Source organism: Lissotriton helveticus, chromosome 5_1, assembly GCF_964261635.1.
Source record: "Lissotriton helveticus chromosome 5_1, aLisHel1.1, whole genome shotgun sequence".
NCBI lineage: Eukaryota > Metazoa > Chordata > Amphibia > Caudata > Salamandridae > Lissotriton > Lissotriton helveticus.
Window position 1 is genome coordinate 2,006,580,198 of NC_136065.1, and position 24,762 is coordinate 2,006,604,959.

At 48.0% G+C, this 24,762-nt stretch overlaps 1 protein-coding gene across 2 annotated transcripts in view; it reads left to right on the plus strand.

Annotated features, from left to right (window-relative positions):
- LOC144756167 (E3 ubiquitin-protein ligase TRIM39-like) overlaps positions 1-24,762 on the plus strand; it is a 408,111-nt gene that overhangs the window by 342,529 nt on the left and 40,820 nt on the right. Inside the window, exons 6-7 of one of the 2 annotated variants that reach the window (XM_078645748.1) lie at positions 15,085-15,111; positions 21,571-22,154. In XM_078645748.1, coding sequence (XP_078501874.1) covers positions 15,085-15,111; positions 21,571-22,115 — 572 coding nt within the window. In that variant the 3' untranslated portion in view covers positions 22,116-22,154. The remainder of the gene's footprint in view (positions 1-15,084; positions 15,112-21,570; positions 22,155-24,762) is intronic. The other variant, XM_078645747.1, reaches the window with a different exon arrangement.

A 24,762-nucleotide genomic window follows, 5' to 3' on the forward strand; every position in this document is an offset into this window, starting at 1 on the left:
TGCCCCCAAGGGATTTCATCAAAAAATGGGGTAAGGGTGGCCCGGGACATTGCCCAAGCTGCCAAGGACAGGACGAGAATATTGATCACTTTCTTTTTGTCTGTCCTTTGTATATTGCCCCAGAGTAAAGTGGCTAAGCCCAGTTTGTAGGAATCTGGGAACACGCTCAGCGGCAATTGCTAGCAGGTTACTAAAGTCTGAATTGTCACCCCTAATTGTAATAGGAGTAGCTAAATATATTGGGTGGGCATGGATTCTTAGAGCCAGGTTTATTAAAATGTTATAGACTGTTGTTTTAACTTCTAGAATTGTTATTGGTTATGTGTAATTGTGGATCTGCTAACTGTCCTAGGTTTATTACTGAAGTCATCTGACTAAGGACTTATTGTAAACCTTCTTTTAATGAATTTCAAAGCAGTCTTGTATTAATGATTTAATCTGGTCTTTGACTGTTTTATACTTACTCTCTTGTTTTATGAATGTACATGTATTTTAGAGATTTGTTTTTTGTGTTACATGTCTTTTATGATTTAATTATCGAATAAAGACGTTTTGAAATTGCAAAAAAAATTGAAAACCAGGTGCAAGAACCATAAGTCAATACAACCTTAAGCTCATTAGTAGCTTTTATTTAACTAGCACAAATTTGTTTGCAATTAAATCTCAAAAGGAACACTCTAATAAATGTGATGGATCTAAATAAATTGTGAATACAAAAAATTCTGCAAAGAAAAAAAGAAGACAAAAGGGGGGGGTCACTTCCGCTTACATTCAAACACTTCCATTCACTCTCCGCAAACACTATACATACTACTCATCCTTGGGGCAAGGTGTGGAACACTTAAAAACCTCAATTGCACCCCAGCTGCCAAACAATACTATAGGTTTTTTTGTGGTTTTTAAAGCATTTTATTGAAGAATCAAACAGTACACTGCCTCATGCCTACAACCCGGAGGCCGGCGGCTATCGGACGAGGATCATTTTTACACAGCTGGTTTTGCCAACAACCTCAGGGGCAGGCAGCGCACCACTCTCCGCCAGATCATATCAAATAGTGTCAATGTACTTTATCGAAGTGTCATTATGAATTTCAATAAGAACAAAGAACAACCCCCCCCAATACCACCCCATTGTCGTTCCAAAGTCCGAACATGATGTTCGCCAGTTTGCAGACGTAGTCCCAAGGAAATGTACAAGCCCAATCCCAAACAGGATGCCGTCCCATTACACTCACACGGAAGCACAAGGTCCCTCCTGCATCCCTCCTTCCCTCGACACAAACCTGATTATCAATATACTATTTTCCAGTGATTAGTCTAACAGCCAGTCAGCAAATGGGGCCCAAATATCCACGGGTCTAGAACCTCTGGGCATCTGTTCCCAGAATAACTCTAGCTGGTCTTTGCAATATGTGACTGCCTTGATCCAGTCGGCTACTGCAGGTGGTCTCTGCTTCCTCCAGTGTATCGCCACCTGTCTCTTAGCCATTAGCAGCAGCAGCATCGCAGTAAGCCTGCGGTGCAACACAGGAACATCTCGCACATATCCCAGCAAAGCCAGCATGATCGACCTATCCAAGGTGTCTCCTGTTATGTGTCCAATATGTTTAAAAATGTCAACCAGTATCGTGCCACTGGGGGACAGGACCAGGCCATGTGCGTGAATGTAGAATCTTGCGCACTGCACCGCCAACATCTGGTATCCGCCTGAACTCCCATGCGGTGCATTTGCGAAGGAGTGCGATATAGGCGGTGTAAGTAATTAAAATGTATAAGCCTCAGTCGGTAGTTGGGCGACAGATATTCTAGCTGGGTGCAGCAGTACAGCCATTGCTCCTCAGTTATGGCCAAATCTGCTTCCTCTCCCCATGCCTCCCGCAATCTGGTACCAGTGAGTGGGTTCTCCTTTTGTGTTATGCTATAGATGCGTGTTATAAGCTTTCAGGGCGATGGGTTAGTGTAACACGGCGCCCGAGTTGGCCTGTACCCCGGGGAACTGCAAGGAAACAGAATGGTGGAAGAGTATTGATCAGGATTCCCCTCACCCTTCTCCACAGGCGGAACAAGACTCGTGGCACGCACTGGAGGACGAAAAACAGTCTGGCCCCTTTAACTGGCCGTGCATCCCAAACGAAGGCCCCACCTCCAATGACGTGTACTTCGCGGCATTGGATAAGACGCCGGAGTTCCAGGGAGAGGCGTGTGACGTCACCGGACGAGGAAGGAAGACGGAGGAGGACGCGCGAAAGGACGGAGCTCGAGATACCGAACCTGGACGAGAAGCAGACGATCCACAAGTAGAAGCAGACGAGCCAGGAGGCCAACGAGACCGCGCTGCGCCCTGCCACACTCCCGAGGGAGGAGTGTGGCTCCGACAGGTACGGGCCAAGTTTACAAGCTGGGTGGGGCTAAGGGGGCGATCCCCGCGTTGAAGACCCTCAGCTTCCTAGTGATCCCGCACACCCTGAAACCCTGTAATCGCCCCTACCCTCACAACGCTCCACTATCACGGATAGCAAGGCTGAGCACTAACGGTGTCCCTCACTTCCCCGGTACCCTTTTGTTTAGCAACCAGAGGACGTACAGTAATTGGTCCTTTCTTTGTGTTCTTTTGTTTCCGGTCATCCTGAGAGCGACGTGCAGTCCTGACACCGGGCCAGAAGCTGCCAAGGAGAAGCAGCCCCGCCAGTAGGCATCACGGACCCCGCGGACTTTGCCAGGGAAAGACTAACGTTGCGCAAGAAAAAGCTGTACATCAAAATAAAACCCGCTTTGCCCAAACCTCGTGTCCCGACCCTCACTGACCCCCCTTTCCCTAGTGGTGTCAGAAGTGGGATCGCCTGACCCCCAACAGCAACCTCTGATGGAGCAAGTGATCCAACACTTGATAGACGGACAAGATAAATTAGAATGGGCGATAAAAAACCAGATTTCCATAGCGGACGCTGACAGAGAACTCTTTAAAAACGCCATCAGCGCTCAAATTGATAGTCTACAGAAGGGTGCTCAAGTGTCCACTCCTGGCCTCGACCGCCGAGTAGGTGTTCCTCATCCCTCGGGAGTATCCCTACAAAAATACGTGGCGGGAGAAGATCCCGACGCGTTTCTGTCTAATTTTGAGAGAGCTGCCCAGGCCTGTGGCTGGCCCATAGAAAAGTGGCCATTTTTTCTAGCACCGTTGTTGAGCGGGGAGGCTCAGGCGGCCTACCAAGTCGCTAATCATGCCGGAAACACACCATATGCCGATATTAAAGAGGTTATCCTTGACCATCTCGGGTTGGACCCGGAGGCATACAGGGTGAGGTTTAGAAAGGAAAGAGGGGTAACAGGGGAAAACCCCAAAACCCTATATTTGAGACTAAAAATGGCAGCAGAAAAGTGGTTAAAACCAACTCAAAGAAGTAAGGAGGAGATTATGGACAATATCATCCTTGAACAATTCATGGAGGCTTTGCCTTATGGAACGCAAAGATGGCTACGCCAGCACTCCGGTTTGACTGTGGCCCAAGCCATAGAAATGGCCACCAACTACTCTCGAGCACAACCCAGAACTTTTGCCTGGGAGTCAGAAAAAAACACCAAGCCGAATGTCACCCACAAAATCGAGAAAAAGAAACCAGAACCTCTAACCCCAATGAAACCACGACCCTTTCGGATGGACAGTGTGCAGCTTAAGGGACCCCAGTGTTTTGATTGTGGGGAGTGGGGACATATTGCCCGGATGTGCCCAAAACGGAAGCCACCCGATGAACCAATGGAAGTTGGATACATTCCCCGGGCTGTCATGTACACTGCAGAGATGGGACCATCCTTCTATGTACGTATACTGCTAAATGGTAACCATATCATGGGTTTGCTGGATTCTGGTTGCCGCCAGTCAGTAGTTCAAACGAAATTAGTACTGCCTTCTCAAATCATTCCCAAAGAACAGGTACATATAAGATGCGTACATGGGGATGTAAAGCCCTATCCGGTGGCCCAGATGGTCATAACTACTCCTAATCGAGCCCCTGTAGCTATTAAAGTAGGAGTAATAGAAACACTACCAGAGGATATTATAATAGGTGTGGATAACCCTGACTTTTTGTCATTGTTTAAAGATCGCTTTCCTAACCTCTCTACACAGGGCTCGGCCTACTTAGCGAAGGAACCATGGGCACTGGATAGGAACTTTAGATTTGCACAGGCTAATGACACGTCCCTCCTTAATGCCTGGGAATCTGCCCATGTGAATCAGACATCTACCACCCTGACGTATCCCAGGTTTGTGATCATCAACGACCTCCTGTATAGGGAAGGTAAGGCCGGAGACACCCCACAGCTGGTAGTACCTTCGGTTTTTAGGGAGCAGATCTTATATTATGCCCATTCTCATATAACAGCGGGACACTCAGGGGCAGAAAAAACAACCCAAAATATCACCAGACATTTTTTTTGGCCTGGCATCTATAAAGAGGCCGAGTTGTATTGTAAGAAATGTGACGTATGTCAAAAGAAAAACATGACCCGTCCTCCAGCTGTACCGCTACAATCCATGCCCCTCATAGGGAAACCCTTCGAAAGAGTTGGGATGGATCTTGTCGGACCCTTACCTCGATCCACGAGGGGAAATACCTATGTCCTGGTCATAGTGGATTATCACACTCGATTTCCAGAGGCTTTTGCCCTGACGGCTCCCACCACTAAAAACGTAGCCGACAAAATGGTCGAGTTGTTTTCCAGAGTAGGGTTCCCAAAGGAGATCCTTACCGATCAAGGCACTCCTTTCGTGTCAAAGCTAATGAGGGAAGTCTGTAAGACTTTGGATGTGCACCAGATTAGAACATCTGCATACCACCCTCAAACAGATGGCCTCGTAGAGAGGTACAATCGTAGCCTAAAGACAACTCTGAAGAAAATGCTAACTGTAGAAAGTAAAGATTGGGATAAGGTTCTTCCCCTGGCTCTCTATGTATTAAGAGCCCAAGTACAGAGTAGCCTAGGTTGTTCACCTTTTGAGTTATTGTACGGTAGACAACCTCGGTCCCTCCTTGAGATTACCAAAGATGCATGGGAACATGAGGACGCAGAAGAGCAACAGTCTATGTTGGACTATACCCAACAACTTAAATCCAAGTTGGGTAAACTAAGAGATCTGGCGTATTCCCACTTAGAACAGAGCCAACGTAAACAGAAGTGTCAGTATGACAAAGGGAAAAGATGGCGAAAACTAGACAAAGGAGACTGGGTATTGGTCTTGCTGCCATCTTCTACCCATAAATTCAAAAGCGAGTGGTTAGGTCCCTATCCTGTGGTAGAAACGATAGGCAACACCACCTACCGGGTACAACTGTCCCCGTCCAGACGTCAAACGTTTCATATCAATCTGCTTAAAAAGTGGATAGGGCCCCCTCCCAAGTCAACACACTTCGGGCTGCCAGTAAATAAAACAACAAGCACCCTAGAGCTGTTGCCTGTAAACCCTGAGTTGACGGTACATGAGAAAGAAGACTTGAGGAAGGCTTTACAGCCGTATGCTCATGTATTTTCTGATACCCCCGGTCTGACCCATTTAACCGAACACCGAATACAGACTGAGGAAGGTAAAGTAGTCAAACTACGTCCCTACAGGGTTCCTGCAGCTAGAAGAGGAGACGTAAAAAAGGAAGTGCAGGACATGCTAGAGTTAGGAGTAATCCGACCCTCGCACAGCCAATGGTCTTCCCCTATTGTTATGATCCCGAAGCCAGACGGGACCACCCGTTTTTGCATGGATTTTAGAGCGTTGAATGCCATTTCAGCATTTGATGCGTATCCTATCCCAAGGGTGGACGAGCTAGTAGAGAGAATAGGGGAGGCAAAGTACATAACGACTTTAGACCTCACAAAAGGTTATTGGCAGGTGCCATTAAGAGAGGAGGATAGAAAAAAAACAGCGTTCGCCACAGAAGAGGGTCTCTATGAGTTTAACGTTCTACCCTTTGGACTGCATGGGGCCCCAGCCACCTTTCAAAGGTTAATGAATACCGTCCTTGCCTCGCACTCTACCTATTGTTCGGTTTATCTGGACGATATAGTCATTTTTAGTAAAACATGGGAAGAGCATCTATTCCATGTACAAAAGATTATACAGGAGCTAGACAACGCGGGCCTGCATATAAACGCCAAAAAATCAAGAGCGGCCTATTACAGGGTGAAATATCTCGGTTTCCTATTAGGGGAGGGAGTCATAGCCCCTCAGGAAGACAAGGTAAAAGCCATTGTACAAACTCCTTTTCCAACCAATAAAAGAGAACTACGGGGGTTTCTGGGATTAATAGGGTACTACAGACGGTTTATTGCGAACTTTGCAGCCACTGCAAGCCCCTTAACAGACCTACTGAGTAAGAACGCAAAACCCTCCCACTGGCGTCACCCGTCAATGGAAGCACAGGAGGCGTTTGAATCCCTAAAAAGGGCTATCACCACAAGCCCGGTTCTCATACCTCCCGACTTTGAAAAACCATTTACATTGGCTACAGATGCCTCGGATATCGGAGTAGGGGCCGTGTTATCACAAGAAGGAGAGGATGGAAAGGAACATCCTATTCTGTTCCTTAGCCGCAAATTGCATCCCCGAGAAAGGAAATATCCAACAATAGAGCGGGAATGTCTGGCTATTAGATGGGCTATTGATAAACTGCGCTATTATTTGGAAGGACGTCCTTTTGTGTTGTTCACCGACCACGCCCCATTACAATGGATGCAAAGAAACCACTCCCAAAATCCTAGAGTCCTCAGATGGTTCCTGTTCCTACAGCCTTTCTCCTTTGTGGTGAAACATCGCAAGGGACGTGACAATGGCAACGCTGACTTTCTGTCCCGAGCACCTCTTCTCCCCGATCGGGAGAATCCAAGGGGGGAGGAGTGTAACACGGCGCCCGAGTTGGCCTGTACCCCGGGGAACTGCAAGGAAACAGAATGGTGGAAGAGTATTGATCAGGATTCCCCTCACCCTTCTCCACAGGCGGAACAAGACTCGTGGCACGCACTGGAGGACGAAAAACAGTCTGGCCCCTTTAACTGGCCGTGCATCCCAAACGAAGGCCCCACCTCCAATGACGTGTACTTCGCGGCATTGGATAAGACGCCGGAGTTCCAGGGAGAGGCGTGTGACGTCACCGGACGAGGAAGGAAGACGGAGGAGGACGCGCGAAAGGACGGAGCTCGAGATACCGAACCTGGACGAGAAGCAGACGATCCACAAGTAGAAGCAGACGAGCCAGGAGGCCAACGAGACCGCGCTGCGCCCTGCCACACTCCCGAGGGAGGAGTGTGGCTCCGACAGGTACGGGCCAAGTTTACAAGCTGGGTGGGGCTAAGGGGGCGATCCCCGCGTTGAAGACCCTCAGCTTCCTAGTGATCCCGCACACCCTGAAACCCTGTAATCGCCCCTACCCTCACAACGCTCCACTATCACGGATAGCAACGGATAGCAAGGCTGAGCACTAACGGTGTCCCTCACTTCCCCGGTACCCTTTTGTTTAGCAACCAGAGGACGTACAGTAATTGGTCCTTTCTTTGTGTTCTTTTGTTTCCGGTCATCCTGAGAGCGACGTGCAGTCCTGACACCGGGCCAGAAGCTGCCAAGGAGAAGCAGCCCCGCCAGTAGGCATCACGGACCCCGCGGACTTTGCCAGGGAAAGACTAACGTTGCGCAAGAAAAAGCTGTACATCAAAATAAAACCCGCTTTGCCCAAACCTCGTGTCCCGACCCTCACTGACCCCCCTTTACAGTTAGCCAGCACGTTTTCCAGCGCGGGCAACATAGGGGGTTCGCTTGGGAAGTCCTTATAGGTGGCTCTGCAAGCCGCTCACATCTGGTAGTAAAGTAGCGTATCAGAGGCCGTAGGGGCCTGTGAGTCACATATTTTCTGTAGCGTTAAGAATTCTCCGGCCGGATACAGATCGCTTCCCTTGTGTAGCTCGTGTGCATGCGCCCTTCGCGCTATGGCCCTGTCTAAAAGAGGTTTGAGCAGTGGGTTTCCACTCAAAGGCATGGATGGAGCATAGAGCACCTTTAGGTGCGCCCTCTTAGCGATCTTTCCCCAGGCCCATCGTACACTTTCAACAGTATCGATGTCTTGTCGTGGGCGCTTATACGGCTGGAAAACAGTTGCATTTAGGGGAAGCGGCGCAACCCTATCTATTTCTATCGCCACATGAGGCTGAAACGGAGTAGGGTGTTGCCAATAATGTAAAAACTGAGCTTGTGCGCTGTATGCATAGAGTTCAAAATCTGCGCCCCCCAGCCCCCCTGCGAAAAGGGCAAAGTCAGTATCTGCCACGAAACTCGGGACTGTTTGCCAGCCCATACCAGGCCTAACACGTTGGTACGTAAACGTTTGAAACGATGCGAATTTAGCGGCATGGGTATGTTCACAAATAAATACAGTAATTTAGGGAGGAGTATTATCTTTGTGATGGCTATGCGCCCTGTCAAGGACAAGGGGAGACACCTCGACCTTGCTATCTTACCCTCTATCCATTCCATGACCCTGCCATAGTTTGTCGTCCACAGCTCTTGCAACGTTCTGCTTATGTGGATGCCTAGATAGCGCACTTCAGTTTCCGCCATTCGATCGGAAACTCCAACACAAAAGGAGTGGTCTCGTCAGTCAGTGGCATCATTGTCGACTTAGCCCAGTTTATCTGAACTCCAGTGAGTCCTCGATACCTTATGAATTCCCTCATTAATATATCGAAATTTTCACGGGGATTAGTCAAATAAATAGTGCTGTCGTCCGCATACAGTGAGACAAGGATTCCCCGCGTGGTGAATCCTATACTCTTGCTCGCATGTTGTTGCCGGAGCTTTGCCGCTAGAGGCTCCGTGGCAATAGCAAACAGTAAGGGAGATAATGGGCATCCCTGCCTAGTGCCTCTGGTGATGGAAAAAGGCTTGGAAGTCTGGCCATTTACCCGAACTCTGACCGTTGGCCCAGTGTAGAGGACCTGAATTTGTTTAATAAATAGCGGGCTGAGGCCTAGGCGAGAGAGTAGTGTAAATAGGAAGTTCCACTCTAAGGAGTCGAACGCCTTTGTGGCATCTAGTAGGGCCGCCGAGGCTTGTACATGCGGTGCCAGATAGTGGAGTACTCCAAAGATGGTACGTAGATTATGGGCCGTGGATCGGCCCGGTATGAAACCCGACTGGTCTGACAGCGCGATTTGCGGTAGCATAGGCTGTAGCCTGTCCGCAATCAATTTGGCATAGATCTTCGCATCTAGATTGATGAGGGAAAGAGGACGGTACGAGTCCGTCTTGGTGGGGTCCTTGTCCGGCTTCAAGATTGTAATAATGGTTGCCTCTCGCAGTGTGGGCGGCAGCGTCCTAATCTCCATGGCCTCCTGGTACATCTGTAGCAACCGGGGCGCCAATATGTTAACATATTCCTTATAGAAGGCTGCTGTCAGACCGTCCGCCCCTGGGGCCTTATCTCCCGGCATGGCACTAATTACTCGTCTTACATCTTCCACTGTGATGGGCAGCTCCATGTATTGCCGAGCTCCATCATTAAACCATGCCAGGCATATCTCATCTAAATAATCGATTAAATCCGTCTGCGACTGAGCCACCCTGTAGGTATACAGCTCTGAATAATATTGGGCAAATTCCTCCAATATATCAGGAGGTGTATGAAGTACTGTTCCCTCCGCTGTGTGGAGTTCAGATATGTAGGAGGCTCCCGTAGGCGTTCTAAGCAGGCTCGCCAGTGTCTTGCCAGGCCGATCGCTTTCCCCATAGCACCTCGCTTGTGCATATTTATGCAGATATGCTGTCTCTCTCTCAGCCTCACTCTGAAACTCAGTGAGTTTAGTACGTATACTAGCAGCTGTGTCGTGTGAAGGCCTGCTCATCTGCTGCCTCTCAAGCACCCCAATATCTCGCTCTAGTCTCTGTAACGTATTTCGGATATCGCGTAGTACTCCAGTTTTCAAGGCAATACAGTGTCCCCTCGTTACAGCCTTGACGGCTTCCCATCGCACCCCAGGAGAGTCTACCGAGCCCTCGTTATGCGTAAAATAGTCCTCGATCCGAACTCTAAGGTCTTCCCGGAAGACCTGATCTCGCAAGGCTCCTGTCGGGAACCGCCATGTGAAAGGTTGAGTGTATGCCGGGGGGAGGCCAATCCTTATCTGCGCTGGGGCATGATCCGACAGTGTACGGGAGTGGTGCGTAGCTTCCTCCAGCCAAGCATGAAGATTTCCAGTTAGCAACCAATAATCGGGTCGCGACCAGGCATTCCTGTGATGTGTAATACATGTCCCTTCCTTTCTCGTTGGGTGCGTGGCCCTCCAAGAGTCTATCAGATGGAGATCAGCCATGATTTCACGGAGGAGATCCGCTGCCTTCGGATGGTGCGCACGAGAAGCCCCTTCTCTATCAAGTTCGGTAGAGAGGGTTACATTGTAGTCTCCGCCCCACATTATCGCGATGTGTCCCTGCTTTTTAAGCTCATGCCATATGTGTTGAAAGAATTCCGGGCTGTCAGTGTTAGGGCCATACGTATTTACCAGGGCTGCAGTTGTGTTGCAAAGTGCTCCCACCAATATTATGTATCTGCCTTCCCTATCTGTAATCGTGTTGTGTGTGCGCCAGTGGAGACCCTTTCTCAGCAATATTGCCACCCCCCTGGAGTAACTGGAGTAGCCAGTAGCGACTACCAACTCCCACCGTCTATTCCTCAGTATGGTCGCTGCCTAACCAATTAGGTGCGTTTCCTGCAAGAAACAGATATCCACCCCATGCCTCGTTAAATATGAATGTATAAGTCTGGTCTTCCTGCGATCGTTAAGACCCCGCACATTCCATGTAAGACATTTCAGTGTGGTTACAGTAGTTGAATTAGTAATTGCAGCCATTAATATAACAATTGCAAGTCAAGTTCTGTTGGGACGGTGTCACACTCCCAGACATTTCAACATCCATTAATATGCATCTACGCTGTGTCGAGATTAGTCGGCGAAACCATATCTCATATTCACCATGCACAATGTCTAATCGCAACTTTCGATATGGTAAATCTCTTCTGAACGACAATACCTGCAACCAGAACAGTCCCCCTTCCCTCCCCCCCACACCGTCCCCCCAATCAGGTTGTGCATCCCAGCCACCCCCCTTTCCCTACCTGCCCCCAAATTAAAATAGAATACCAAACATAGGGAATCATCCCAGTGGGTACAATGGGTTACCGGCATCTACCCCTGCACTTTTGGCAGGGTGGCCAAGCTGCAACTGGCACATTAATGCTCACTCCCCTTGCCCACAGTCATTAACAACAAGTAATCTCACTCGGCAGTCTCTGGCTACGTTGTATATGAAGTGTCTCTCATCAATCCAGGGTGATCATCTTATCTTGACCTTACCAGCTTCCGCCCTCCATCTACCTCAGCCGGCCACCAGCTCCACAACTTTCACAAACAATGGCAATCAAATCTAGTCATTATCACTGAGTCTGTCCTGCATTTCGCCATCAGCCTGTGACTTTTGTAATTTGTGATCCTTGGCCAACTGTTTTGCAAATGTAAATGCTGCCTTCGCGTCGGCGAAGAAGGTGGGTTTCCCAGGGCCTTGCGATCTCAACTTCGCTGGATAGATCAGAGCGTATTTTGTTCCAATTTGTTGGAAAATCTTTTTGGCGGGAATAAACTCTCTCCTCGCCGCCTGGACCTGCACTGTAAAATCAGGGTACAACGCAATCTCGTTCCCTTTGTATTGAATAGCTCCTTTCTCGCGAGCAAGGCAAAGTATCGTGTCGCGGTCTCTATAGTTTAATACTCTCCCCAGGATCGGCCTCGCAGGAGCACCTGGCTTACGCCTCGGGCCCAGTGTTCTATGCACTCGTTCAATTAGAAACAATGGTGAGAGTCCAGGGCCGAATAGGTCCTTCATCATACCTTCCATAAAAAGCTCCATGTTGGAGATGTCTGAAGATTCCGCCACACCTGTAATTCGTATGTTATTTCTGCGGGAACGCGCTTCCAAATCCTCATTCTTTTGGTGTATGAGCTCCAGTACCTTATCCATGCCCCTGAGCTTCTTTTCCACTTCCGTCTGCCCCTCCTCAGTCTCCGTCACTCTTGTCTCAAGGACACTCACCCGGCCCTCTTGTTTATCCATTCGCTGGGTGATTTTATCCATCCTGTCAGCCAATGCGTCTATTTTGGAGTCTATCCATTTCAACCTGGCTTTCAGCTCTTGGAACATTGTCTTAACATCGTCTGCAGGCAATTGTCTCGCTGCGTTCCCCTCAGCTTGCTGGCGATCTCCCTCTTCAGCCTCTGTGGACTTGGCCCCCTTTTTCCCCCCTTCAAAGTTTATGCGGGGTTGGCGCCTGTCTGGCTTCCCCATGGCGCCTCTGATCCAGGCGTCGCAATGTCAACTTGTCTGGTCAGGCAGGTCTCCCGTCTCCCCCCGACAGGGATCACAGCAAATTACACCCTCGAATGTAGGGGTAGCAGGCAGTGATGGCCAACCGTGCGTGCCCCTATGCTACTCTGCTACTCCTGCTTCCTACATACGATGTAGTGCCGTGAGGGGAGCAGCCAGCGTGCTTCCCTGCCGCCCAAATGCGCTATTCCCGTCAGGAATTGTGTCAACCGCCACCCAGGTCACACTCCTCCAACCGACGCACAAACAAGTGGAATCTGCCTGTCCCACGGTCCCAAAGTCGTGGTTTCTCTGCGGTCGCCGCCTCCTATATCTGCGCAATATACCCCTCCATGCAGGGGGGACCCCCTTCAGCTGATCCACAAGCTTAGTTGTCCATAGGCTCTCTGCATGGGCCGCTTCGCTGGTTTAGCAGCTCCCCTGCTGCCTCCTACAGGATCTCAGTGTATGCAGACTATGCCTCGGGTCTCCGTGATCAGGCCTCAGTCCCCCTATGATTTGGCGGCGCAGCCGGGCCTCTGTTCTGATCTATGAGGAATCTTAAATGCTGACACCCCCGGCCCCAGTGCGCCTTTTCCAGCTGTCGGGTCTCCAGCCTACCTCAGGGCTATGTTTTCGATCTTCCTCCGGCGCCGCACCATGAGCGAGCAGGCCCATCCAGGGTAGCCGCGTCACTCCACCTCCGCGGCGGTTCAGGGCCAACTGTGGCGATTTCGTCTCTCCGGGGGGGTCGCACAGGACGTCTCCGCTGCACCAGCGATGTCCAGGTAGGCGCAGCAGGGTCCAGTCACCTCTCCCCCAGTGTCGTGCGCAGCCGCAGTCCGTCAATGGGGCCCCTCCGTCGGATCTCGCGTCACCCGAGGCCCCGGCTTCAGTGCTGCCGCCGGGCCTCAGTTCCGGGCACAGGGCCAGTTGCCGGTTTAGTAATTTCGCGGCCGGGGGGGGACCACCAAACCGCACGACCAGGAGCCAGAAGTCGCCCGCAGTCAGGTCCCGGGCTGGGGAGGAGCACAGCGGCCAAATGATTGGATATATTTCGGATTTATGGGCTTTGGCCGGCGGAGCCGCTGCAGCAGACGGCCATTCCGCTGCTCGGCTAAGCCACGCCCCCCCAAACAATACTATAGTTGACCTCCAAATTTATATATGCACCCTGTATAATAATCACAACAATTTACATTGAATACAATATTTACCTTAATTGGGCACAAAACAACCAAATCTAATACATCAAACAGATGTTTGGCAGCACCAAAACGTGGTCTACGCGTTTCAAACCCCCTTATTCCTGGGGTTCTCATCAGGACCAAACACCACCATTTTAAACATGCCAAAAAGGTCGACTATTCCAAGAAGCTGGGCTGTAGGAAGTGATTTTGATGAATTACAGATCAAGCAGTTCTTTGATTGACTTCACCGAATGACGACAATGTGTTTAAAATGATGGTGTTTGGTCCTGATGAGAACCCCAGGAATAAGGGGGTTTGAGACGCGTAGACCACGTTTTAGTGTGTAGTATGTATGGTGTTTGCAGAGAATGAATGGTTGTGTGGAAGTGTTTGAATGTAAGTGGTAGTGACCCCCCTCTTTTGTCTTCTTTTTTCTTTGCAGAATTTTTTGTATTCACAATTTATTTAGATCCATCACATTTATTAGAGTGTTCCCTTTGAGATTTAATTGCAAACACATTTGTGCTATTTAAAGAAAAGCTACTAATGAACTTAAGGTTGTATTGAGTTATGGTTCTTGCACCCGGTTTTCAAATGATTTAAAGTTTTGAGCAGTATTGGCATTTTTCTTGGTTGTCTACTAACAGAACTCATCACAGACCAGGAGTTGCAACATCAGACACAAAATCCACCCTTCCAATTGGACTTCAGTCTTCCTTGTCACTTTAATTATTTGTACACTATCACCTGTGAAGTATTGGTAAAGTAACAAACAGTACTATACAATACTCACAATAAATGAAGACATTCCTTTTCTGGGCATGGCAGTTGTGGATACATTGTCGTCCTTTGTGTAAGAGGCGTGCTTTCCAAGGACTAATGTCATAGATGTCACTTGTTCCGATAGTTTGGCAACATATCGTTAACATTTCAGAAGGAAATCACCTATGCGGGATGTATTTTTAACAAATGAAACAGATTAATGTATAAACAAAATAGTTTGTATAATAATACAAAACTGTATTGTATGTGATTTTTGAATGGATTGTGGAGGGTTAAGTCAAGGGTTCATTCTGGGGAATGATATGGGGTTAGGGAAGGGTTATGCTTAATAGGGTTAGGACCAACGTAAGGTTAAGAGTTAGGTGATAAGGGTGAAGGTTAGGATAAAATGTTGGGCTTGGTTAATGGCTATGTGGTAAGGAAGTAGGGTACGGTTATGGTAAGGAATGGATATAGGGTGAGGTATAGAACAGAGTCAGGCAAGGTTATGTTTATGGATCTCGAATGGGATTAGGATTTGACTAAAGGGATGCTGAAAAGTTAGCATTGGGGGTGGAGTATGGGTTAGGGATAAGAAAAATTGCCTTTTTCAGTAAATTCAATTTCAAATATTTCCAATAAAAATATGACTTTTAATTTTAGACCCCGATTGTAGATTTGTATTTGTGTATTTTCTGCTTGTTTATATATACTTTATTCCTTCTTGTGTTTCTCTTCTAGATTGGAGATGGGCTCGCAGTTTTGCAGGTAACTAAAGACTGTCCTTTATGATTCCTCACTTCTCTTTCATTTTTTTCTTGTTATACAAGTATTTGCAATGAACTGCACCTAAGTGTCTGTGCTCACATTCTTTTGATATCATTCATATATTTACAATGTGCAGCATGTTGGAGAGACTCAGCTGTTAGACCAGGAGTCTTCAACCTCTTCTGTGATGAGAGCGTTCAATGAAAATCCTCCTGAGCTACAAGCATTAGAGATGTAATAGTTACCACATCAGGCAAGATCACATTAGTGGCCACCATATGCAAAGATTACCAGCAGTGTTCACTTCAGTACATCAGGCATAGTTGCTCCTAGTAATGAAAGAATATTTTGTCAATTTGGAGTGCCTGTACGTGGGTAATACCCAAAATCCATAGCTGCAATTCCCCGGGCACCAAGTAAATTATATTAGTAATAAGTCTCCTCACACTGATTGTTTTTTTATCACTCAAATATCAGCTTTAAATATATTTTAGAAATGCAGCCATATTCTCCAGAGATCAGCTAATGAGTTCTGAAAATACACACATTTTCGTCTCAATTGCATGCATGTCAATTTTGGCATACATTTGTTAATTAGATAGAACTAAAATGCTCTTATTTAGTTGACTGGGCTGCACCAAGGATAGCTACTTATAGATTGCTGGAGAGCTAGAAGTAGCTCACGAACTATTCGTTGGAGAAGCCTGTGTTGGACAGAGGGGCTCTTTATGCATGTTCTGGGGGTGTTCCTGCTTTGGCAGTACAGCATATTAGAACGCAGAGGAGTTCTTCAGAAGGCAACAGATAAAAATCACTGCTGCTGGGTTCTGCAGCACTGCTGTGGCCTGTGCCGCTGCTAAGATATGCACCTTTGTTGGGAACAGCATAACTGCTGGGAAATGCTAGGACTGCTGGGAAAGAGAAGCAAAGAGAAGTTGTGTTGTACTGCGGTTGTTGTATTGCGTTATGCTTTGGCTGTTGCATTGGGTTGTACCCTGATTTATATTCATGTTTTTGTTATGCTGCTTTGTGTGTGCTGTTGCATTATTTTCAGTTGTTTACTTTTCATATGTCAACAAATGCTGCTACACTTTCAGTCGAAAGCGAAACAAGCTTTTACATTCCTGTGATGGAGAACCACTCACAACTATCTATGGTGGTAAATCCCTCCCGAAACCAGGCTTATCTCTTCCACTACACTCTTTAAAAAAGAAGTAAAAGCTATCCTCATGGCTAAATACACTTGATCTATCATCTCGAACTCTGTCAACACCTTGCACCGATCTGTTTTGCATGCCTGACTCATTTACTTATTTGTATGAGTTGTTTTATTACTCACGTGATGGCTTGCAGCCACCTATTTGTACTATGTGATCTATTGATTTATTGTTTGACTATGTTCCCTCATGTACCCCTCTATGTAAAGCGCTCTGATATCTGTGAAGATCTTGTTCGCGCTATATAAAACTTTGAAAATAAATAAATAAAAAAATAAAATAGCACAGATCCATCTTTTCAGCTATTTAAGACATCAGCCACCTTAAAACTGTAGCAGAAACTGTTGTAGATGAGCACTTGGAGGGATCACATTTTGGGATACTTAAATAACCATCCTTCTCTCTGCACAGCCATTCACTCAATATCTGCACATTCATTCACTGAGCAGCACAACTCTTCACCCCAGTACAGCACTTCATTCCCTGTAGAGCCAGTCCCTGAACAGCACTGCCCAATCCAGGCCAGGCCTTCTATCTGAACACCACATCACAGGAGCAGTCTCCACTCTGCACATCCTTGCACACACTACCGACCTATTCCCGTGCAGGCAGCCCCGAACTCTCAGATCACCTTACTGCTCAGCCCCCGTCTCCGTGGAACATCTTCCACTCTCTGCACAACCCTCCACCTGCATAGTTCTTGACACAGGTCCCATTCTGCACATCTGTCAGCTCACCGCCCTAAGAACAGCTCTCATTCCTCACTCGCAGCACACGATTTACACACAAACATCTATTCTAAACAGTCATTCACAGATATCCCTGCTCACACAAGAATTCAGAGAGCTGACTTGCCCCAAATACCTCCGCGTCCTACGACTGCCAGAATTGGCCTCCACCACCGGTAGTGATACTGCCACAAGAAACACATAGATGACACCTGCACCATCACACTGTTCCGGAAGCACTTTGAGCGTTTTGGGGGGTGGGAGGAGGGATTGGTGGATGTTCTGTTTTATTGTTTGCTACTTCTGCTGCACTTGCCGGGTTTACCAACCTCCTCTACTGATGTGCTTCCTTTAACCTCTTGGGCGCTGCCTTTGTAGGCTTTGCTACTTTGTGCTGGGTTACTTTGGGTTTTTGCTGGGAAGTAACCATCTTTCCTCGTCCAAAGGATAGGCAGCCCGCTGGGGGTGTCTGTTGCTCTCTTACTTTGAACATTATCTGCACTACACGCCAACATAGATACCAAAAAGAGAAACCCCACTTCCTGCACTTCCTGTGAGGGGCCTGCGCCCAAGCACCCGCAGCGTAGCAATAAGAGAAAAGCAGCCCCAAGGTCGGACACTCGCCAGGCTCATCGAAGTATGCAGAGGGCCTCACAATGACTATGATTCTTCCAATCAGGCACCCGGAAGCTGCCCGCTACCTGATATTGTGCCATTGAAAAGTGAGCAGTCTGGCCATTATTAAGATGGGAACGAGAGACCTGCTGTGTGCTTGCCCCTCTGCCCCAGTGGCAATAGGCCTGTGTATCAAGAAAGATAAACCGGTCTTTGGATGAGGAAAGACTGTTACTCCCGACCAAGAACCCCAAGTTAACCCTGCACAAAGTAGCAAAGCCTACAAAGGCAGCCCCCAAAAAGGATAAAGGAAGCACAGCAGTAGAGGAGGGTGGTAAGCCCTGCAAGTCCAGCCAGAGATTGTTTTCCCCAGAGAATGCACAATGTGCATCAGCAGAGGGCCGAGAACACACATGGACAGACCCTAGTGGTGAACGGCCACCACCGCAAACAAGGAGAATGGGCACGCCAAGCACCAAAAGAGGGCACCCACTAAGAAGGACCTAAAGTGCGAAGTCAGAGGTGCGCCGAAGCCTGCACCCGGAAACCTGACAGCACAGGCAGAAACCCGGGAGAGAGAGAGCCCTCCGAAAGGAAGAAGCAATGCTGAACAGAAGCGGTCGTACCAGCCAACCACCCCAGCACAGAATGGCCACCGTTGACCAGGCATTGAGCATGGTCACATGGAGTGATGGACCCTGCCAGCATTCCAGAAAGAGGCAGGTGCCAGCGCTGCAACGGCGAATGCTAGAGGTGCAAGCACTACGCCCTCGAGCAAGGAAGATGGAAGAAAGGTGACCCTCCATCAAAAGAGTGGAGCACTAAGAAGATCCCTGAGGATGGGATAGGGCCTGTGAGAGGTCTACCACGAGGACACGAGCCAAATACTACAGGCAAGATGCAACCAGGAACATCTATGTGAAGTGCACCTCACATCTAGAGGCCTGGTCGAAAGGGAGAAGTGTGACCTCATGCCATGTTGTGAATAAGTGGAAGAGGAGAAGAGAGGGGCACGATGCCAGAGCATATGGGAAAAGAGGACCGAAAGGTGTGTGACGAACCCATGACATGGAAGATCCCGTCAACCACAGGTGTGCAGGAGAAAGGAAGAAGAGCAACATCACTCCAAGCAAGATGTCGCCACCTGCAGCACGGGTTGTCCAGTGGTAAAAAAAAACTTGTTACCATTGCCATCTGCATCAAGTAAGTCACCTAAAGAGCATCGCACCACCAGAAGAGAGCTGTACGCCTGCATAACAACTAGAAGTTAACAAGGCACCCCTGGCGCCATGGGAGGCTGGCCACCCAAAACCTTCTATGATCCCCTGTGAACCTGAGACCTGCCGAAGAGAGCATACTCGACCATTGGACCAACCCTTGGGGTTGCACAAGACTTGGACGTGGCCCTGTTGAGAGTTCCCTAGCGACCCCTTTGCATGGCCTACAAGAGGCCCCGCACACCCCATGTAGTCCTGTGACAATCCAGGGGCAAGGGCCTCAAGAGAATTCTAGGTGAGAGGGGATTCCTAACAAGAGAGATGCGTCTGCAGCAGCTCCATGACATGCACCAGGAAGCACTGAGGTCGTGGACGGAAACTGGCCACCCAAAGACTATCTGACTTGTGCACCTGAGTCCTGACGGCCAGAGCACACAGACCCTGAGACAACCACCCTTTGTGGCTGCAAGAGCAACTTGGCCGTGGTCCTGTTGGAAGTTCCTCAGCGACGTCTTCACGCAGACTATGAGAGGCCCTGCACAGTCGCCCCAGTTCTGTGGCAGCCCAGCAAAAAAGGGACAAAAGGAAATTCCTATGACAGGGGAGTCCTGGCATGAGAGGGAAGGCTGAAGCTGTTCCACCATCGGTCACTGGGAAGCAACAAGGCCTTCTAAGAAGACTACCCTTCATCAATGTCGCACTCTGTCTTTGCAGGTTTGCCTTCCCTGGAGCCTGAGTGCCTTCAAAAAGATCTCTGCAGTGAACTCCACCACTGCTTTAGATGCACCCACATTGAACTATGTCTATAGTCTCCCCCAACATTATACCAGGCCGGTCCGAATGACTTCACTGAGGTGGACTAAAACCTCTTGGACATGTGGCCAAGAGATCAAGTACTGCCTGGCAGATGGCCTGAATAGTTTCAGTGGCACCGTGTTTTGTTTGTTTGTTCTGGCCCACAGGTTGAACTTGTACATATCTTTTTAAATACAGTTTGGGAGTGATGTAGTGTCCTTCTGGACATGTTCTAATGTTCCATCAGTGTGCTGTACATAAATTCTACACCCACCCATCGCAGGCGTCACAGGTCAGGTGAACCTACCAATTTTATTTATTTATTTAAAGAGTTTTATATAGCACTGGCTAGACCCAGAGGTATCAGAGCGCTTTACATGAGAATCAACAATATAACAGAAAATCAACGATGTAACAGAAAAAGTTCTACAATTACACAATAAATCCCAAAAAAATAGGCAATACAATTAGGAGAGGATAGAAAGGAGAGAGAAAAGTAGTGGAGGGGGCATGGGAGGTGAGAAAGGGAGGATAAGGGAAGAGACAATACGGAGAGACGAAAAGAAGTCTGTCTAAAGACCGACTGGGTAGGTGATGACCAAGGAGGGAATCCACGGCCCATCTCCCCTATAGCTAAACCAAGTAGCTCCATCGGGCATCAGATAAAAAAGTTAATTCTCAATACATTGAGAGAGGGGAGAAGGAGAGACATAAATTGAGGGAGGATGTGGGTGGAGAAGACAGGAGGGACGAAAAGAAGTGCAACAATGTGGTTTAACAGTATAACAGAAAAAGATGAACAATTACACATTACATCAAACAATCAGCAATACATTAGGAGAGGAGAGAAAGGAGAGAGAAAAGAAGTGGTGGGTAAGGGAGGTGAGAAAGTGAGGATAAGGAAAGAGACAACCGTAGAGAAGAGAGGAAGTCTGTCTAAAGACCGACTGGGTAGGTGACGACCAAGGAGGGAATCCACGGTCCATCTCCCCTATAGCTAAACCAGGTAGCTCCATCGGGCATTAGACAAAGTAGTTCGGTCTCAAGTGTCGAGGGAAGAGGTTTGCAGAAAAACAGGATGGGGGGAATATACGGCAGAAAGACGAAGGAAAGTGTGCCCAAAGACCGGCTGGGTAGGTGACGGTCGAGGGGGAAGTCCCAAAACCCATCTCCTCTATAGCTATCAGGTAGCTCCACCGGGCTCTGGCCAAATAGCTAGGTCTCAATGGGAAACATTTAAATAACATGGAGAGCAAATTAAATGGAGCGTAGAGGGGAGGGAACAGGAAAGGTGAGAAAGGGAGGATAGGGGAAGAGACAACAAGGAGAGACGAAATGAAATCTGTCTAAAGGCCGACTGGGTAGGTGACAACCTAGGAGGGAATCCACGGCCCATCTCCCCTATAGCTAAACCAGGTAGCTCCATTGGGCATCAGACAAAATAGTTCAGTCTCAGTACATTGAGAGAGGAAAGAAGGAGAGATATAAATAAAGTGATGAAGCGGGAAGAGACGACAGGAGAGACGAAAGGAAGGGGCCAATAAAAGGGGCGAGGCGCACGTGCCCTGGGCCAGTTCCGGTAACATATACCACTGTGTCCGTGTGCCTTATTTCCAAGTATGTTGGACAAGAGCCTACTACTTTACATAGGGGAGCCCTCCCTTTTTCAGCATGTATAATGCATTAATTATTTATGAATTTCATTATTCATAATTTTATTATTTATGCAAACTCATTATTTACACAATTTGTTGTAGAACTGTGAATGGCTATGAGGCTGAAGAGGTTTTGTGCCACTTGGAGTACCTGGTTGCGAGTGGCATGTGCTTGAGTGAGTTGCTACTTTAATTGTATGGTTGAATATCTCTACTTCTCTCTCCCTGGCAGCTGCGGTGACCCTGGATCCGGACACTGCTCATCGGGAGCTCGTCCTGTCCGAGGACGGAAGGTGCGTGAGGCGCAGAGACGAAGCACAGGATCTGCCGGACACGCCCCAGAGATTCACTAAATACATCATTGTCCTGGGGAGGGAGAGGCTGAGCTCAGGGAGGCATTACTGGGAGGTGGAGGTGGGGGACAAGACGGCCTGGACCCTGGGGGTGTGTGACGAGGCAGTGAGCAGGAATGGGAAGATCACACTATCTCCTGGGAATGGATGCTGGACAGTGTGGCTCATAGATGGTGAATACAAAGCTCGCACCTTCCCCTCCACCCTCCTGACCCCCCGTGTGCCCCCCAGGGCTGTGGGTCTCTTCCTGGACTATGAGGCGGGCAGGCTCTCGGTGTACAACGTGGATGACCGCTCTCTGCTCTTCACCTTCTCCGGGGTCTCGTTTCCCCCCACCCTGCGGCCCCTCTTCAATCCACATGACACTGATGGAGGGAGGAATGCGGGGGCGCTGCGGATCCTGCCGGGGACAGGACGGGAGTGAGAGCGGAGGAGACTGTTGACTGCACCAGGTGAGAGCGCTGTGTACAAGTCAATCACTGTCACCATGGAAAGGACCAGTAATTATATTATATTTACTGTCATCAGATAAAGAAGCTGTGTGTATTGTAGATTCCTGTCACTTGCGTCAGGTAAGGAAACTGATCAGCAGCAATAACACCTGTGTGCAGGCATTGATAGGGCTGACTGCTGCCTCCCCTCAGAACGCATGAGGTAGGACCACAGCCCCCAGGACAGTTTATATGCACTGCAGGGAGCAGCTGAGGGAGAAAAACAAAACACACTCTTGCTTTCAGAGCGCAGAGACTTTGTTCCGGTCACCTTCCCTCGCAGACAGTAAGTTAAGGAAAAATAATTTGGCTGTGACTTAATTTTGCAATAAATGTTATTAAAGGAGGGAGTGAAAATGGACAAAAGATGGAAAAGTGCAGGACTCTGAAACCTAGTGTGATGTGTGACATTTTCGCCTTTTTGGATTGTTTGAAACATAATAGCAAGCAACATTCTAGGAAATGTAGTTTTGTTTTATAGGCTGAAAGACAAGAGCTTGCACATTTATAATAACGTAAAATCAGAACTGGCTGAGGATGTCACATACGGCAGCCGTAGAAAAATATATTTTATAAAGATGAAGCAGAGTGGCTGAGGGGCAGAGGTGAAAGATGATAAATATATTTTGGAAAGAGGACGCCGGGGATATTTTTTAAAAAAAGGGGGTTGCAGAAAAGGGGGTTGCAGAACAGGGGCTGAGAGATTACACAAGAGGCAGATACTTAGAGAAAGTGCTAATTTTATTTACAATGCGTTTCCAGTTTAGTGTGAAACATTCGGTCATATTTCAGGGTGAACCTTCAGCAATCTCAAGTGTCTCCTTCAGGCTCCATCAGTCGATTCCGGTTATTTCACCAATGAGAGGAGTAGTTGAGGAATACTCAGTTCTTTACAGTGCCTGGAGGGAGGGAGGGTCTCTGCTGTCACTCCAAGGTGGAAGAAGGTCTCCAGGAATCATGTGAAGATAGGTAGGATCTTGTCAGCACAGTGTGTTCAGCCTGGGATCTGTCTCCTGATTGGCAGTTTATGAAGTGTTTAAGTGTGATTGTAACATTGTAGCTGTCTGCAACCTCAGTGCCTGGATAGGTGGTGATTTATTCTCGTCTCCTTTGTGAATAATAATACTATTAATTTAAAAACTTCACTAGTAAATAGAGTGTAGTGCTTCTTTTTTTAAATGTACATTTGTTTGTTTCCAGCACCCATCGTGTCCACGTTTGTGACATATGGTTGTAATGTGTAAATATGCATTTTTCAATTAACCTTCATACCAGCTAGCCAAAGCCAGACCTATTGGCTCTGCCAATGCTTGTCCTGATACTGGTGGGATATCGGTATGCTTCTACTCCATGACTGCATTTTCTAGGGAGGTTGAACCCGATTTTGGTAATAGGTGTGAGTGCATAGAAGAAGAACATGGCTGCACACTCTGCTTTCGACCACCAGCCAATGCCATCCCCTTAGGAGAGATCCAATATCAGTCGCACCCAGATAAGAGGCAGACTGTTCCATAAGCCATTGGTGAGTCCCTATTGGTGAGTCCCTATTCCACCCAGTACACCTATTCAGCATGGATGGGAATGCTTGAGATAACTCCGATAAACATCAACTCCTTCACTCCTGTGTTGCTCTGCTCATGCCTTTTTAATGATTTGATTTGCTGGCGAGACATGACCTCTGAATGCAGCATGTTCTAACTTGAGAACGCCTGACTCAGATGATAATGAGTTCTTCTAGTCGGTGACGCCGATGAAGTTGCAGAGGCACATTAGAAATTGTAGACGGGAAAGAGGCAAGTGAGAGCATCAACATTTTCTATGAGGGAGTAAAGAGAAAGGGAAATTAAACCATACAGGAAATTAGGAGGCCATATATTATAAGGAATATAGTACCCCTAATAATCTATTATTAAATAGTTATATATCACTGTGCAGTTCTGTGATCATATAATACCATTCACTCAGGCTTTGCTCTTGTACCTCCATACTGTCTGGAATTCCTGTGGGATTTGAAATATCCATATACCAAACTATTGAGGACACTTTGTCCTATATATAATGGTCTTTCACCAAGAAAATGATCTGTGAATAATGCCACTCGGTGTCACCAAGTAAAGGAATTGTGTGTAACATAATGTTCAAGGCATGCTGTGCATACTCCTGCCATCTAATGTTAGATCCCATTGTCTGCAAGTTGTTTTTCTTTGAAATACTCTTCTGGAGTCACGAGGTACTGTGACTCAACCTTTTGCTTCCAATGCACATGGTCATCGGCTCCATTGTTAGATTGTTTCCTTTCCGCCGTCTGGTTTGGATGTGTGCTTCCATGCTCCGGATCGATGCTATTGCAGTGATTTTTTTCAGGCTTAACATATCCTCTTTCTGTCAGTATTGTCTTTGATCGTGTCTCCCCCTTTCTCTTCTACTGGATTGACGCTTCCTGTTACCGTACTGTGGAGCCTCGCTTGTCGGGCCGCTCTTTGCTTCCATTTGGTCTGCACTTATGTCTAACCCGTGCTGGAACAAATGCCATTTCAATATTGCCCTCAGTGTTGTGTCAAGTCCCCCATGGCCTCTCAC